The sequence below is a fragment of the Rhynchophorus ferrugineus genome, unplaced genomic scaffold, assembly GCF_030347505.1.
Source record: "Rhynchophorus ferrugineus isolate W39M unplaced genomic scaffold, kcgeb_rfMv2 rfM2, whole genome shotgun sequence".
Classification (NCBI taxonomy): Eukaryota; Metazoa; Arthropoda; class Insecta; order Coleoptera; family Curculionidae; genus Rhynchophorus; species Rhynchophorus ferrugineus.
This window is the reverse complement of record NW_027472581.1, coordinates 87,866,573-87,881,597: the sequence shown is the minus strand read 5'-3', so window position 1 is coordinate 87,881,597 and position 15,025 is coordinate 87,866,573. Positions and strand designations below refer to the sequence as shown.

General features: G+C 31.0%; 1 protein-coding gene across 5 annotated transcripts in view; it reads left to right on the top strand.

The window, feature by feature from the left end:
* The window catches only part of LOC143191583 (dynamin), a 52,644-nt gene that overhangs the window by 11,062 nt on the left and 26,557 nt on the right, over positions 1-15,025 (top strand). For all 5 annotated transcript variants that reach the window (XR_013004555.1, XR_013004553.1, XR_013004554.1 and 2 more), the window contains exons 2-3: positions 14,092-14,165; positions 14,222-14,371. Coding sequence is in view for 1 of the 5 variants with exons in the window: in XM_076396793.1 (XP_076252908.1) it covers positions 14,092-14,165; positions 14,222-14,371 (224 nt within the window). In the remaining 4 variants the exon portion in view is untranslated. The remainder of the gene's footprint in view (positions 1-14,091; positions 14,166-14,221; positions 14,372-15,025) is intronic.

Genomic DNA, 15,025 nt, shown 5'->3' with positions numbered 1-15,025 from the left:
TGTTATTATGTCACTGTTTATTAAATTCGTAAACTAACGTTTATGTTTGTAAATAATTACATAGAATAAGTTGTTAATTTTCCTAATAATGTGACCATTTCTAAACAAAGTGTTTATTAGTAGACAGAGTCGCTCTTAAAACATTTTTTGTTGATTAATGGTCATCCTTCGAGGAAGCTGATAGAGATAATAGCAATCTTATCAGAACTATTATTATAAATTTGTTATCTCTCAGCTGTTATATTAAATAGGCCACTAAATTTCTATTCCCTAGAGTTGTTGGGTTTTATTTACTTGATATTTCCTTTTAATTTTGTCGATTGTTATTATTATGACGACAAAGTTAGCGAGTATGGTTTTTTATTTTGCGAGGTTATATTTTTTACGTATTACATAATATTAATTTATTTTTTCAAAATTTTCGTAACGGCATTACCACTATTTGGAGTTTCAGTTGGAAAATACTAGCGTTGGGAACTATCGACTGAAAACAGCCGAAACAGTCGATAGTCACAAAACAGTTGAAACAGTCGATTGTTAAAAAACTAGCGTTGCACGGTTCGACTGTTTTGTGCAATTCCTGATGTCAGACGAACATGTACGAACCCTTTCCTGTATAAATTGCGAGATAGGAAAGGACGGAGATAATTGCTTGGAGCAGTTCATTTTATATGAGCTTATATTTTCCAACGGTAGAATAAGCGAGACGGATATATATATATATATATATATATATATATATATATATATATATATATATATATATTCCTTCACGTACTAACTTTAAAAAAGAAAAGGAAAAAGGTAATTACTGAATACTAATAACATGAAATTAATAATTTCATTTCAAACGAAGTAGAATTATTTTTATATTTGAGTGTTCTGTGGATCTGTAAAAAGGAATAGAATTTTCGTATGGAATAGAATAATACCCCACAAATGTTTTATCGTATTTTAATATGTTAATTGCTATTTTCAAATAATATACTAGAATAAATATATACAAGGTATAATAACCATAAATACTAAAAAAATTTAAACATATAACTAATCAGAGAAAAACAAATTCATGACATAATTAAAAATGATCGCACAATAACTACTAGAGCTTTTTTAAATACAGTAAATGTTTTATTTGTTATTGATCGGAAATATTTTTTAACAAAAATCGCGAGAGTAATCGAAATATTACCTATTATTGCCAAAAAAAAAAGTTAAAATTATTTTACTATTTATCATTCACAATTTTATTCTTTTTATCCTATTACATTAACAATCTTGAAAAATATCGTTCCAAATTGCTGCTATATTAATATACAATATATTGTTATTTACAAAAACTACCATTACTTTTATTACTACTATTTAAGCAAACTACCAAAAAATCATAAAACTATATATATTACGTATAAATTTATGTAAGCATAAATTGGGTACATTTTTGTTAAGGTCGCGGCTAGGACAACCGAGCCAGAACGTTAAAAATCAGTAGAATGAAACTAGTAGAACCAAAAATAGTAACTAAAGGTAGACGGCTGAAACAGCCGTCGGACCCAAAATAACGAATGAAACAGTCGCTGGTAAAAAGTAGTAAAATCAGTCGAACCAAATATAGCGACTGAAACAGTTGATAGTAAAAAGTAGTTAATAACTAAACAGTTGATAGTTCCTAACACTAGAAAATACCTTTCTGTTGGGGGATATATTTTACAGTACAAAAACAAAGAAATATTTGTATTTAGCTACATATATTAAGGGGCGGTACTAAGTATAATCCCTTAATTATAATACTTATGCTCGAAATGTAATTTTTCCGAAAAAAAAAACAGATTTATGGTTTTTTATGTCCTGTTTTTTCCTTCACGAATGTTCGAATCTAATTTTCCTAAGAGGTAACAACGATAATTCGAATTTATACTTTTACAGGTGTGGAGGTAATTCAAGATTTTTCTGTATACATAAGGGATTTTATTGCTTCATTTGGTCACTTACCAGTTAACTTAATGGCAAAAACTGTGATTTTAAGTTCAGATAAAACATAGTTGCTTGCAAAGAGTGTTTGAAATATAAGAAGTAAATCATTCCCTCACATATAGAGTAATTTTCTTTGATATTCTGTCAAAGCAATATTATTAATATACCAATGTTATCATAATCGGTTTGGTTGGCGTAGTGGTAAAGGCAACAGGACGGGCCACCTGCTGTTGCGATAGTCGCGTGTTCGAATCCTGCTGCGGCATGTTCATAAAGGTGTTTTTGTGATTGCAATACATGCATAATATACTAAGGCAACATTGCTAATTTTAGAGGTTTCTAACGTGATGTCGTAAATTAACCTATTTTTTTAGGCTTATTTAGCAATTAGCAAAAACGCTGCCTAACCCTACGAGTTAGATCAAATTAATGTACTACAGTATTGTACACCATAAAAAGGTTTACAAAAAAGTCCGCGATGGTATATGTTTATCTTTTAGGGATAACCCACATTAACCATTTTTATTGTTTACTTTTTACGTGAGAAAATGGCTTATTTACGAAGCTATTTTAAGCAATACGGCATTAATCCTTATCGAATTAAGTACCTTAAATACAGTGTGCAATTAATACAGATCAATATGGTTCCTTACAACATGTAAATTAAACAAATATTTTCGGAGATATTACAAATTTAAAATTTGCGTTTAAAAATGTGTAATGTAATAAAAATTGTATGAATTTAGATATTCCAAAGATAGCAGGAAATCTTCATAGTAAGTATAGGGGAAGAGGAATTGTTTTACTCCAAATTTAATGCGTGCAGGCCAAGGGCAGTAATGAATGAACCAAAAATACTGGATCGATTTTAATCATGTTTTCATTCAGGCATTTCATAGGCATATATATATTATGCCCGTGCAAAGTCGGAGCGGGCCGCTATGTTTTTATATACAACGTTCATATTTTTTCTGTAGTGTATTTAATTTAGTATCAGCATTGCACCTGTGCGAAGCCGGGGCGGGTCGCTAGTATATATATATATATATATATATATATATATATATATATATATATATATATATATGTATAGAATAATTATTAATTATAATTATTAAAATTACAAAGAAAGTTCAACAAAGTGTTATGAGTCAAGTTATTAGTTAGAAATTAAATAAAAGTCTTTTTTTTTAACTTTGTTGTGTTTTGAAAAAAGAAAATTAATATTTCAATTATAAATTTCAGAGTTATATGTATAAAACTTTGGTCTTGCCTCCAGTTGATTCTATTTTAAATAAAAATTGATTTCTTATATTTTTGAAACCCATGTAACCTTTATGATAGGTAATAATATTGCTATTTGAGAACGTTTGTTGGGTTTGTGTATGTTTGTTGCTAATTGTGAATGTACATTGTGAAACATCATCAATGTTTTATATACAAACGTTAGAAAATGATTACATTTTATTACATTTTCTATACATACTTATATTTTTGAGTTAAAAACATTTCTACTGATGTACAACTGATAGGTTACATACTATACATGGGGTTATCTTTTGTTATAGTTGAATCGTCATTGTTAACACAATTAGGAAAATGTTCTTCCTTTTATTTCTTATCTAGTAAAAACTCGGAATTTATGAATCATAACATCATTATTTCGCAAAGAATTATATTGCGTAGTGGAGTATATAACACGTTAAAACTCGCATTAGCCATGCGAAACAAATGGTTGTTTAATAAGTAGTGTAGAATTTTTTCTGCTGACCTTGATTTGATCTATACACTTTGGGTTAATAGTGTTTGACAAATAGCTTTGCCTTGTGATTTATAAGCACGTATTAATCTAAGAATACTTTGAAATCGGTACTTGAGGATCTCGCCGTAATTCTACATATATATTTTGGTGATTTTTTTGTAGTTTTAATCGTAAATAGGCGAAATTGGTACGCTATACTTTGTTCAAAGTTCTGTCTATAGTTTACTGACACTTATGCTGCTTGTTTAGTTGTAATAGGAAATAAATCTGCAAGTTTCTTCAAATTATAACAGTAAATATAAGCGTCGAGTATATTGTCAAAGCAAGCAATTGCAAATATTTAATCTAAATAATATAATTATTTAATCTTAATTTTTTAATCTTTAATAACACCGGAAATGGAGTGAAGATGATAAAAGTGTACAACAAAAATTATCTACACTTACAGAATACTCTTTTCTTATTCTACAGATTTATCAATGTGATTTTTGGGGTTTTTGAATTCATGGCCATTTAATACCATTTTGTAGGAGAAGATTCTTGTTAAAAGAGGATGTTAATAAGCCGGCTTGGTGGCGCAGTGGTAAAGGCGATAGGACGGTCCTCCTACTGTTGCGATAGCCGCGGGTTCGAATCTTGCTGGGGCATGGTCGTAAATTTATGTTTGTGATTGTTTAAAATTTCTGATTAGTCACGCCAGTAACCAGGCTGGGTAAGGCCGGATGTCCTTTGGGATGATTTCTAAAGTTGGTCACTCGCCAGTCGGTATGCTGAGGACCGTGGTTCGGAGCCCACGTTAAACTGTAGGTTCAGTCCAGATAAGCCCATAGTTGGTAAAAGGGGACTTTAAAATATATACAAAAAAAATATTGGTTAAGGCAATTATTTTGAACACGTTTAAATTTTAAAATTCGTATCAATGTTCCTGTTCTCAGTAGGAGTGGCTTTATTGGTTTTTAATGTAAACCCTATTTTAGATTTTTAGAAAATATCTTTGTTTTAAAAAATGATACTGTTCCTACTCGATACACTGTATCTCAAAATTAAACAAAACAGTTAGTTTTATTTGTTCAGGTACTTAATTTAACAATTGCAGCATTATATAGTTTAACATCGTTTTCTTGGGCCCACTTGAAAAATGTGAATATTTAAACTATTAACTGCCGCGTCATTTTTAATAGTCTGGTTTGTATTTTTTAACTCTAGGGCCATCATTATCACCATCGCAACGTTTTTCTGTAGTATTTATAACAAACCTTTTAGTGATAATTATTTAAATGCATTAAGTTCTAACTATGTTTGCAAATATACAGTTTTTTGTAAAAAAATATACTATTATTAAAAGTGTATAAATCCTCTTGAAAGAAAACGATAAAAATATTTTTAATACACGACATAAAATAAAAATAATAAATATATTATAAAACAAGAAAGAATTTACAGGAGCTTATATAAAAATTATGAAATATCTAGCAAAAAATTATTAGAATACTGAAGTTAAGAGTCTTTAATAACTTAACAAAATACTTTTCGTATAAAATAATACATAAACAGAAATATGTTTGTGTTCAGTTTCTGATTTTTTACTTTCTAATTTTGAACTATATTAGTTATATCAGCTTTCGAATAGTTTCGAATGGCAATTTTGTTATAAAAAGTTTGTTGTAAAAGTTTTTTATTCTAACATTGTAATAATCTCGAAGCCTTGTTGATCTATAGATCGTAGGTAAATACAGTTTTCAACTTTACACAGTATTTCTGAGATAAATGTTATTTATAAAACCATGAGTTTTTAATTAGTTAAATATTTGGTTATACGTTAAAATTACTTAATAAATATTTATATATTGGTGGATATACTGTATAAAATATGATAACAAATTAAAAGATATCATTGCTTTATTGTATTGTACAGTGTGCTTTAGGTACATACATAGATTTGGATCATTTGAAAGACTACTTGTTGTTGTAAATTGTAGATATTTATTTCCTCAATGAATATATTAAGCGCTTATGTGAATTAACAGAACCGGCGAATTCAGTGCGAGATATTTTCAAAGGTTTGCTGATAATGATATGGTTAAATTAGTGATGGGAACTATCGACTGAAAACAGTCGATAGTCGCAAAACAGTCGAAACAGTCGATAGTCAAAAAAATAGCGACTGAAAATAGTAATTACTATTTTCAGCCAAATGCACGGTTCGACTGTTTTTTTCCATTCGTGATGTCAGACGAAGATGTACGAATTGTCTGTATAAAATGTGAGATAGGAAATGACGGAGATAAATGCAGCAGTTAATTTTAAATCTCTTTATATTCTCTAATAGTAGTATAAGCGAGAAAGAGATGTATATTCATTCGCGCGCTAACTTTAAAAAAGGAAAGGAAAAAAAAATTCTATTGTCATGTAATAAATAATACGATTTTAAAGGAAGTAGGATTACTTTTATACTGAATGTTCTGTGGATGTGTAGAAAGGAATATAATAATAACACCACAAATGTTTTACCGTGTTTTAATGTATTAATTGCTATTTTTAAATAACATAGCATAATAAATATAAATAGTACACCAGACCTACCAGACCCTTTTTAAATAAAAGTTTTATTTATTTTTGAACGGAAATATTTTTAAATTACTGTTCAGGTATATTATCATGTTCAACTTTTCTCCCGTGAGGCTATTTCTTCGATCGTTAATTATTTGCCCAGATTTTGAAAAAACTCGATCCCAGGGGATAGATATTGCGGGTATAGAAGCATATTTTACGTGTAACTGATATAATTCAGGTAGTTTCATTTTATGGATTTGCCAAAATCCAATGGGTTTTCTCTAACGCCCAATAAATGGAATTTCCAAATGCTGCTAAATCTGTAAAGTTGCTGCAGTACTTGGAGTAATGTCTTCTTTCATTCTAGCCATTTTTTAATATATATAAAATATCTCCAGATGTCAATACATTCTTGGTCAGTAGTTTTGTTTTGAATTTCGAGTTGTAGAACTATATTTGTATTTTTTGAAGTTAGAATAGAAGATACCTAATTTTGTGATAACTTTTTGTATCGCCTCAGCATGATTTGTAATACCAAATCCTGCTTTTTTATATCTAGGATCTAAAAATGTGGATTTCCCGCATATCGTATTTATTTCTAAAATTGCTAGTCTTTTATTGATGGAATCTAATATTTTTGACAATTTTTATATTTTTTCCCCATTCACTTGTTAAAATCTTCGATTTGATGGAATATTCCAGTCCTCTTATTAACCGTATAATTAAAGACATCGTTGGGATATCTTTCACCAGATAACTCGGTGGTCATTATTCCAATGGGCTTTAAAAGTTGAACACATTCTGTTAAGATAGTCCATTCGTTAACAAATAAAAACTGTGGTGCTATTCTCAATAGCCAATAAAATAAATTGTTGAATATTAAAGTAGAGTTTTCCTATCAGAAAATATATTTATTACAAATATTTAATATATTTTATTCACCTCTTTACGGTTAATATTTTTAAAAGAAATTTAACAACTGCTACTGTAAAAAATTCTTCAAATCTATTGGATCTACGCAATTTCTGATACCTTTGGAACCTAATTTTAATTTTCAAGATTTTAGGAAAAAAGTTTCGACAAACAGGAGGCTTGAACAAAAATCGTGAAAGTTTATCAAAAAAGTATTACCCATTATAACAGTCCAAAGTATTACCTATTATGCCAGTCAAAAGTATCTTACTATTTATCATTTACAATTTAATTTTTTTACCCTCGAAAACTAGCATTCCAAAATGCTGCTATATTAATTTACAATATATAGTTATTCACAAGCCAACTACAAAAAAAAACATAAAACCACATATATTACATATAAATCGATATAAGCATAAATTTGGCGCATTACTTTCAAGGTCGCGGCTAGGACGGAAGACCAGAATGTTAAAAATCAGTCGAATGAACTAGTAGAACCGAAAATAGTAACAAAAAGTAAACAACTGAAACAGTCGATAGAAAATAGTAATAAAATCAGTAGGGCCGAGAATAGCGACTGAAAACAGTCGACTGAAAACAGTTACTAGTAAAAACAGTCGAACCAAAAATGGCGACTGAAATAGTCGATAGTTAAAAGTAGTCAATTACTGAATAATCGATAGTCGATTTCAGTCGATTGTTCCCAACACTAGTTAAAATTATAAAGGACTCGTTTACACTAAGGGCTATGATTCAACTGGTAGTGGTATTTGGGTCATCGGTTCAATAAGTCGCCATTTCCTTTCGTTGAAATAATATAATTTTAAGGTAAAATTAATGTTTTCTGTATCATGAATCATATATATACTTTTTATTTTAATTGCATTTTTTTTGTGGTTCATTAATTAAAAGAAAAGTTAGTAGATGGAAATGACTATACGAGGGGGAATCCAATACAAACACATGATCATGATCGGTAACATCAATTGAAAAGTCCCCGGCGTACCGTAGTAAAACACATTTTTTTGGCGAAATTGGTTTTTTTTATTCAACATAATTCCCTTGAAGGGTGATACACTGATTATAGCGACCCTCCAACTTTTCGATACCATTTTTGTAGTATGATTTGTCCTTTGCTTCAAAATAGGCCTCAGTTTCGGCGATCACCTCTTCATTCGACGAAAATTTCTTCCTAGCGAAGCAATTCGAAGCCCAATTCATGATTCATGACTTTTCAATTGACCTGTTAGAACTATTAAGAGGTACTTTCCAGTCTCAGTCCATTTGTAGATATTGTTGACCTTTACTTGTACTTTTTCTACACTCTTAGACTCTTACCACATGAATTGATTGGAAATAATTTTTCAGGATATTTCGATAGAGCGGTTTCGTTGATTACCAGACCAAAAAAGAAGAGCTTTTTAGGCGATCTGTGACAGTCGATGAAAAATGGGTCTACTACGATAATTCCAAGTCATGGGTCAGTCTAAGAGAGCCATCTACATCTTCGCGGGAGCGGAATTTTAAGTCTTGCTGTGCATATTGCGTTGCAAAATAGTATAGGGTATTACAAATTGATAAAACCGAACTAAATATTACTGCAGATATCTATCGACTTCAGTTGGATGACGTAATGTAATTGAGACGAATGTTGATATTTATTCACGTTTAATGATTTTAGGATATTATAAAAAGATCGTTTTTAGGTTCGTTACCTTTATATGATAGAACAATACCTAGACACATTTAGTTTTTAAAATTGTTCGCATACTATATCACACCCCACAGTTTCACAATCATTAAAATTACTTTTTTATTTTAGAAACTATTTTTATTTGTCTATTTTTCCCAGCAGGCATTAACTATTATCGACTTGCGAATATTTTACGAACAATACTACCGGATTTGTTAAAAACGGAACTGTTTGACCAATTTTTGCCATTGTAGCGCAATGAGAATTGAAACAATTTGTCTGATAAGGGGAATTTTATTCGAGACATAAGACCCGCTATTCCTGATAATAGTTATTGGCTTAACAATCTGTTGTATGTATGTACGGCCCACTGAACAATGTAGTTAATTTAACGAATTATACGAGGACTGTTCCTTATAAAATTATGATTGTATAGGTTTGAGTTGATTGTGAATGTACAGGGTAACTCACGTAAACATTTAAATAATTTTTACTTCATTTCCTTTTGATCCAATCTTTACAAAATTCACTTATCGTAGGCTCTAAGGGAGAATTATTATTATACCTTATGACTGCCTTATGTTTATACCGAAACAAGTATCGGAAGTTTTTCCTAAGTAAGGTAGGCCAAATAAGTTAGTGCTCAAGCTTCTAACAAGTAAAAATGCCAAGTTAAGTTGCACCTAATCGAATATTGTTACAGTAAAAGATCCGCTTTACTTTTCTCTAATTATTTTTGGTTTATATTTATTACTTACAAATATATTTTTCACATAAACTTAAGATAATTTGAAACTTTGAAATCTGAATTGTCCCACTGGCAATATGAAGTGTGGTACTATTGTGATTAGTTACCAAGTTTTCTAGATGACGTTATTAAGGGTTCTGAACCTACTTCGGCTGGAGTTCCACAAGGTAGTGCCTTGGGGCCAGTCCTATATCTGCTCTTTACTGCTGATATCCCAACAACAAGAAAAAAACAGTACTTGGAACTTTTACCGACGACACAGTTATCATGGCAAAAGATATATCTCTGTTTAAGGCTGTAGAAAAAGTATAAGTAACAGTCAACAAGATCTACAAATGGATTAAAGACGGGAAAATACAGCTTAGTATTTCCAAATCTGCACATGTTAATTTTGCGTTGCGCAGAAATGACAAAAATCTAATTATATCAATTGACGGATGCTCGATTCCTCAAGCAGAATCAGCCAAATACTGCGGTATATATCTCGATGGTAGGGTAAACTGAAAACATCATGTTAAACAAAAAGCAATGTATATTAATCTCAAAGTCAAGCAACTGTATTGGTTAGTTGGAAAATACTCTCAACTTGACATAAAATTAAAAGTATTTCTTCATCAGTCAATGATGAAACCAATTTGGACCTATAGGGTGCAAATATGAGGTTGAACTAATTCATCAAACCAACTGGTAATCTAACATACCCAAAACAACGTTCTACGATTAATTATCAATGCTTATCGACCTCGAAATTAAATTGATACACAAAGTGATACAAGATTTGGTCTTAAAACATGAAATAAGGTTGCTAAATCACAACAGAAAACAATACAGAAACTGGACAACACACAGGAAATCAGAAGATTGAAGCGAATGAAACCATACGAACTTGTTTAGTATATTCTTAACTTTAGTGTAAATAGACTAGTATTATTTTAATTTGGGAATACATACTGATGTATTAATCCCGTACTCGCCTTGCTTGTGTATTAATAGACAGTAGTACAAACCGTAGTAGTAAATTAGTTTTTAAATTAAAATTGTTCTAAGTATATCTAATGTAAGATGTAATTAATACAAAAAATCTCTGAAATGGATCAAAAATGAAATTATTACAAGGGTTACTATTTATATTTCGGGAATAGGAAAAAAACAAATAGTTAAGCTGCTAATATGTTTTTATTGTTTTTCAAAATACTCGCCACGATGATCGATACACTTCTGCATACGCTTAAACTAATTTTCAAAGCATTTATTCCATTCCGAATGAGGTATCTTCAAAACATGATTTTTGAACGCTTCAATAATTCTTTCGGGCGATGAAAATCGTTGACCACGCAGTTTATTTTTCACGGATGGGAACAAAAAGAAGTCATTGGGTGTCAAATCAGGGCTGTACGGCGGATGACCCATCAATTCGATATTTTGAGTGCTCTAATAGTCTCTTGTTTGTGAGCAGAAACCAATCAGAATTTACTGTCCTATGATCCTCTAGAGGCGCAGTTGTAATTTGACCAGTTTTCCCGAAGAAACAGGCCACCATTTTCTTTGAAGTGTTTCGTGCGCGAACCAGCTCTGTTGGATTTGGTTCATTTTGGAACACCCATACAATCGACCGCTGCTTACTTACGAACATATCCATGATTCGTCACCTGTTACGATTTTACAAATGTCTTTCGAAGCACCGCGATTGAATTTCATAAACATTTCTTTGCACCAATCAATGTGTGGGATCCAACGCAAACATAACTTTCGCACAGCTAAGTCTTGATGTAAAATCGCATATATGCTGGTGGAACTAATGGAGGGATGCCTCAATCTCATAATAGGTGACATGACGATTTTGCTTAATCATTTCGTACACAGCATCGATGTTTTCTGGCACAACAGCCGATTTTGGACGATCTTCACGAAACTCGTCGGACAGCGAACTACGACCACGATTAAATTCACTAAACCAGCGATACACGGCGGTTTTTGGTAGAGCTTCATCGCCAAAAGTCAAATTAAGTTGCTGCACTCTTGTTGTGATAATGCACATCGAATATCGTAAATCATCGCACGAAAATGTTCGCGGTTCCGTTCCATTTTTTGCCGAGACGAAACTTTCAATTAAATATAAAATAAATAAATAGCGTCCGTGCGACAAAATGTTCTGAGCACATATATCGTCAAAAATGTCAAAATTTACGATGAAACCATCAGATGGACTCACATGACAACAGCGTTGCCAATTCCCGAAACATAAATAGTGACCCTCGTAGTATTTTAAATACTGTGTATTTAATCTTTTTCAGATAATAAATAATCGAACATGGTAAAATAAGGGAAACTTTTTTTCTTCAAAACTAAACGGAGAAACACTGTTTCGAACCTCGTCCGACCGCTTTATATTCCGATTCTCTAGGTCGTTTTATTTCACTCGAGTCGCTCTTTGAAAGCAGACATTTTTTCCGAACGTCCAAACAATCGAGACCGAAGAGGATCCGGGTCCTACAAATATTGTTGGTGGTTTCGGTCGCTTTTATTGCCAGTTTTTTTTATGGACGGTTATTTATCGATAGGAATTCCGGAGGGAACTATTATTCAAAAACGTAATCTTGAATATACAAAGGGGCCATCGGAGAATTGGTATAAAACTATCATATTGTCATTTTAATCGTAATTCATGGACGGGCGTTATTCGGAACACGCTGTATTTCACGGGTTACTCTATGCTGTAACCACAAATATTTATTGTATCAACGTGTATTTATTGATAATGTTTTTTTTTTAATATGGTAGATATATTTTTTCCTGTTCTGTTTTTAAGGTGACAACATTTTAATATCGTTAAGATCACCAGGTATTATTATATAGTAAAACTATTAATATAATTATTGTAGATAAGGCACAAATTTCAGAAACTTTTATTGAAATGGATGAAACCAATCATTAGGGAAAATCATCTTATTCTGGATCATCAATTTGATGTTCGGAAACAATATTCCATGATTGGTCTGAAACAATGTTCGCAGAATCACCAATGTCATAGAAAAGTCACTAGAACAAAATAAAATTTGTTCTGCAATATAAAATAAAATACGCCCCAGAAAATCCTTCTTTTTTCGACTGGCAAGCGATAAAACTATGCTGTTGAAAGAGTTCGAAATTTCGAACGCTTTTTTCATATATTCATGTGGTAGCCATTTTTCTTCCTTTTTGATTTTTCCTATCAGTTGTAAATATCTGAAAACCGCTATTGAAAAGTTGTTTTGAAAGTTTTTTGATAGTTTGAGTTTCTTTTTTCATTAAGTTAGCATTTCACTGTCTTCAGACTTTTTTTTCTTTTCGTTTCGTTCTTCCGGCTGTTATTTGTCATTAACAACAATATCACCGATTTTTAAATCCTTGAAACTATAATAGAAAATTGGGATATGATAGCAGAGCATCACCATAAGGATTTGAATGCTTTTAATAGGATTCAGAGGATTTATGCAATTTTAACAAGAATATTGAAAATGTAACTTCGAGAATTCCATGGTTAGCATTACTACACACTGACTAACTTAACTTAGTGGGTACTTAGTGGGTAACATAGTGGGTATAACTTTCGCAGTGGGTAGGACTCTGGGTGATCTTACTGCTGTTTTCTTTTGAGTTCAGTCAATTAACGAAATTTACAACAATCATCGGTTGGTTCGGTAATAGTTCCGCAGTTACTTGAGGCGTTTCTTGGTATTGTTAAGTAGAATTTGGGCAAAAGTATCGCAGCCGAACCTGTAAAGCCACAAGAGGTGGATTGAAGGTGTTTAATCACCCCCAGCCATAAGCTGTTCCAAGTAAGAGACACCCAAGCTTTGAAAAATATCTCCAGTCTGTAAACTATGTCATATGCATCATAGTTCAAGGTTTAAGTCCAATAAAGGTGGACTGAAGTTGCTGTGAATTAAGATAGTGTAATTTTCTTAGCTTTTCTCAGTTGCTTAGCCGTAGATTAATGGAATATGGAGTAACCGAAATTTGGAAATTCATTCCGTAGTATCATGGAGATTTGGATAGAAACAGTGCCATATCGAAGATCTTCAAAAGCAAAATGGTAGACGAAGTTATAATCGATCGTTAAAAACTATTTTTATAACACATATGAGTTGTCCAGATAAAATATCCCTGTGGTCGTTTCTTTAACATCTTTGCATCGCCGTTAAACCTCTTCTTTCTGGAAAATAAAACAGTTTTTGTGGTTAAAACCCTTTTCCATTTTATAACTGACATCTATGAGGTTGTAATAATATTCAACAAATACTAAATTTATTAAGATTTACTAATGATTATAAAATAAACTATAATGAAAGAGAGACAATTTTGACAATAAATAATTGATTTGCGAATGTTACACATACATATTATGTTATACAATTTTAAATAAATTCTATTTTTCAGTTTTAAAAGCATTTTTTTTATTTTCAGAGACTTCTTACCCAGGGGAAAAGGAATTGTCACTAGGAGACCACTGATTCTACAGCTAGTTCAATCTAAATATGGTAATTACTATAACTTTATAATTTTCTTTTTTATTTGCAAAAAATGTTTTTTTCAGAATATGCCGAGTTTGCACATAACAAGGGTGAAAAATATGTGGATTTTTATAAAGTTAGGAAAGAAATTGAAGACGAAACAGATAGGGTTACAAAGGGCAAAAAGGGAATATCGAATATCCCCATTATATTACGAGTTTATTCACCAAATGGTAAGTAATTAAGTTCATTCAATTTACTAGAAATGTTGCGATATAATTTTTTACCGCGATAAAAATTAGATTATTATTTAATCTCAATAATTATATCGAGTGATACAGATAAAGATTTTAAGTGTAAATAACACAATATTATCGCATTGGCTCACTGTTTCTACAGTTGTAACAGTTGTATTAATAATGAAGTTATTCAGATTACAGTGATATGAAAAAAAAGATACCAGGCTGTAGGAATATATCAAATTTTATAGAGAAAATATTTTATGTATTTACTAACTTCATTAATATTTTTTTCTCACTCAAAAAAACGTTATTTAAACATTCTCCTAAATATACATCACAAATCACTGGTACTTGGTGACAAATTATTTTCGTTAAAAATACCAGATGTCACTTCCTTCACAGGTTACATACAAGGTGGTACATGGTACTAAACATTACCGGGGTCGATACTAAATATAATAATTTGTAAGTAATTGAAAGATTAATCTTTTTTTAATTTTCAGAATCACTATGTATAAGAGAATCGGTTATGTTAATATATATTTACCTGAGGTCCTCAAATATATACGTTATCTGACATTGTTAAACTATGTAATATTTGTAGGAATTTTATTAATACTTAAATGGTACTTTAACCTACTTTAA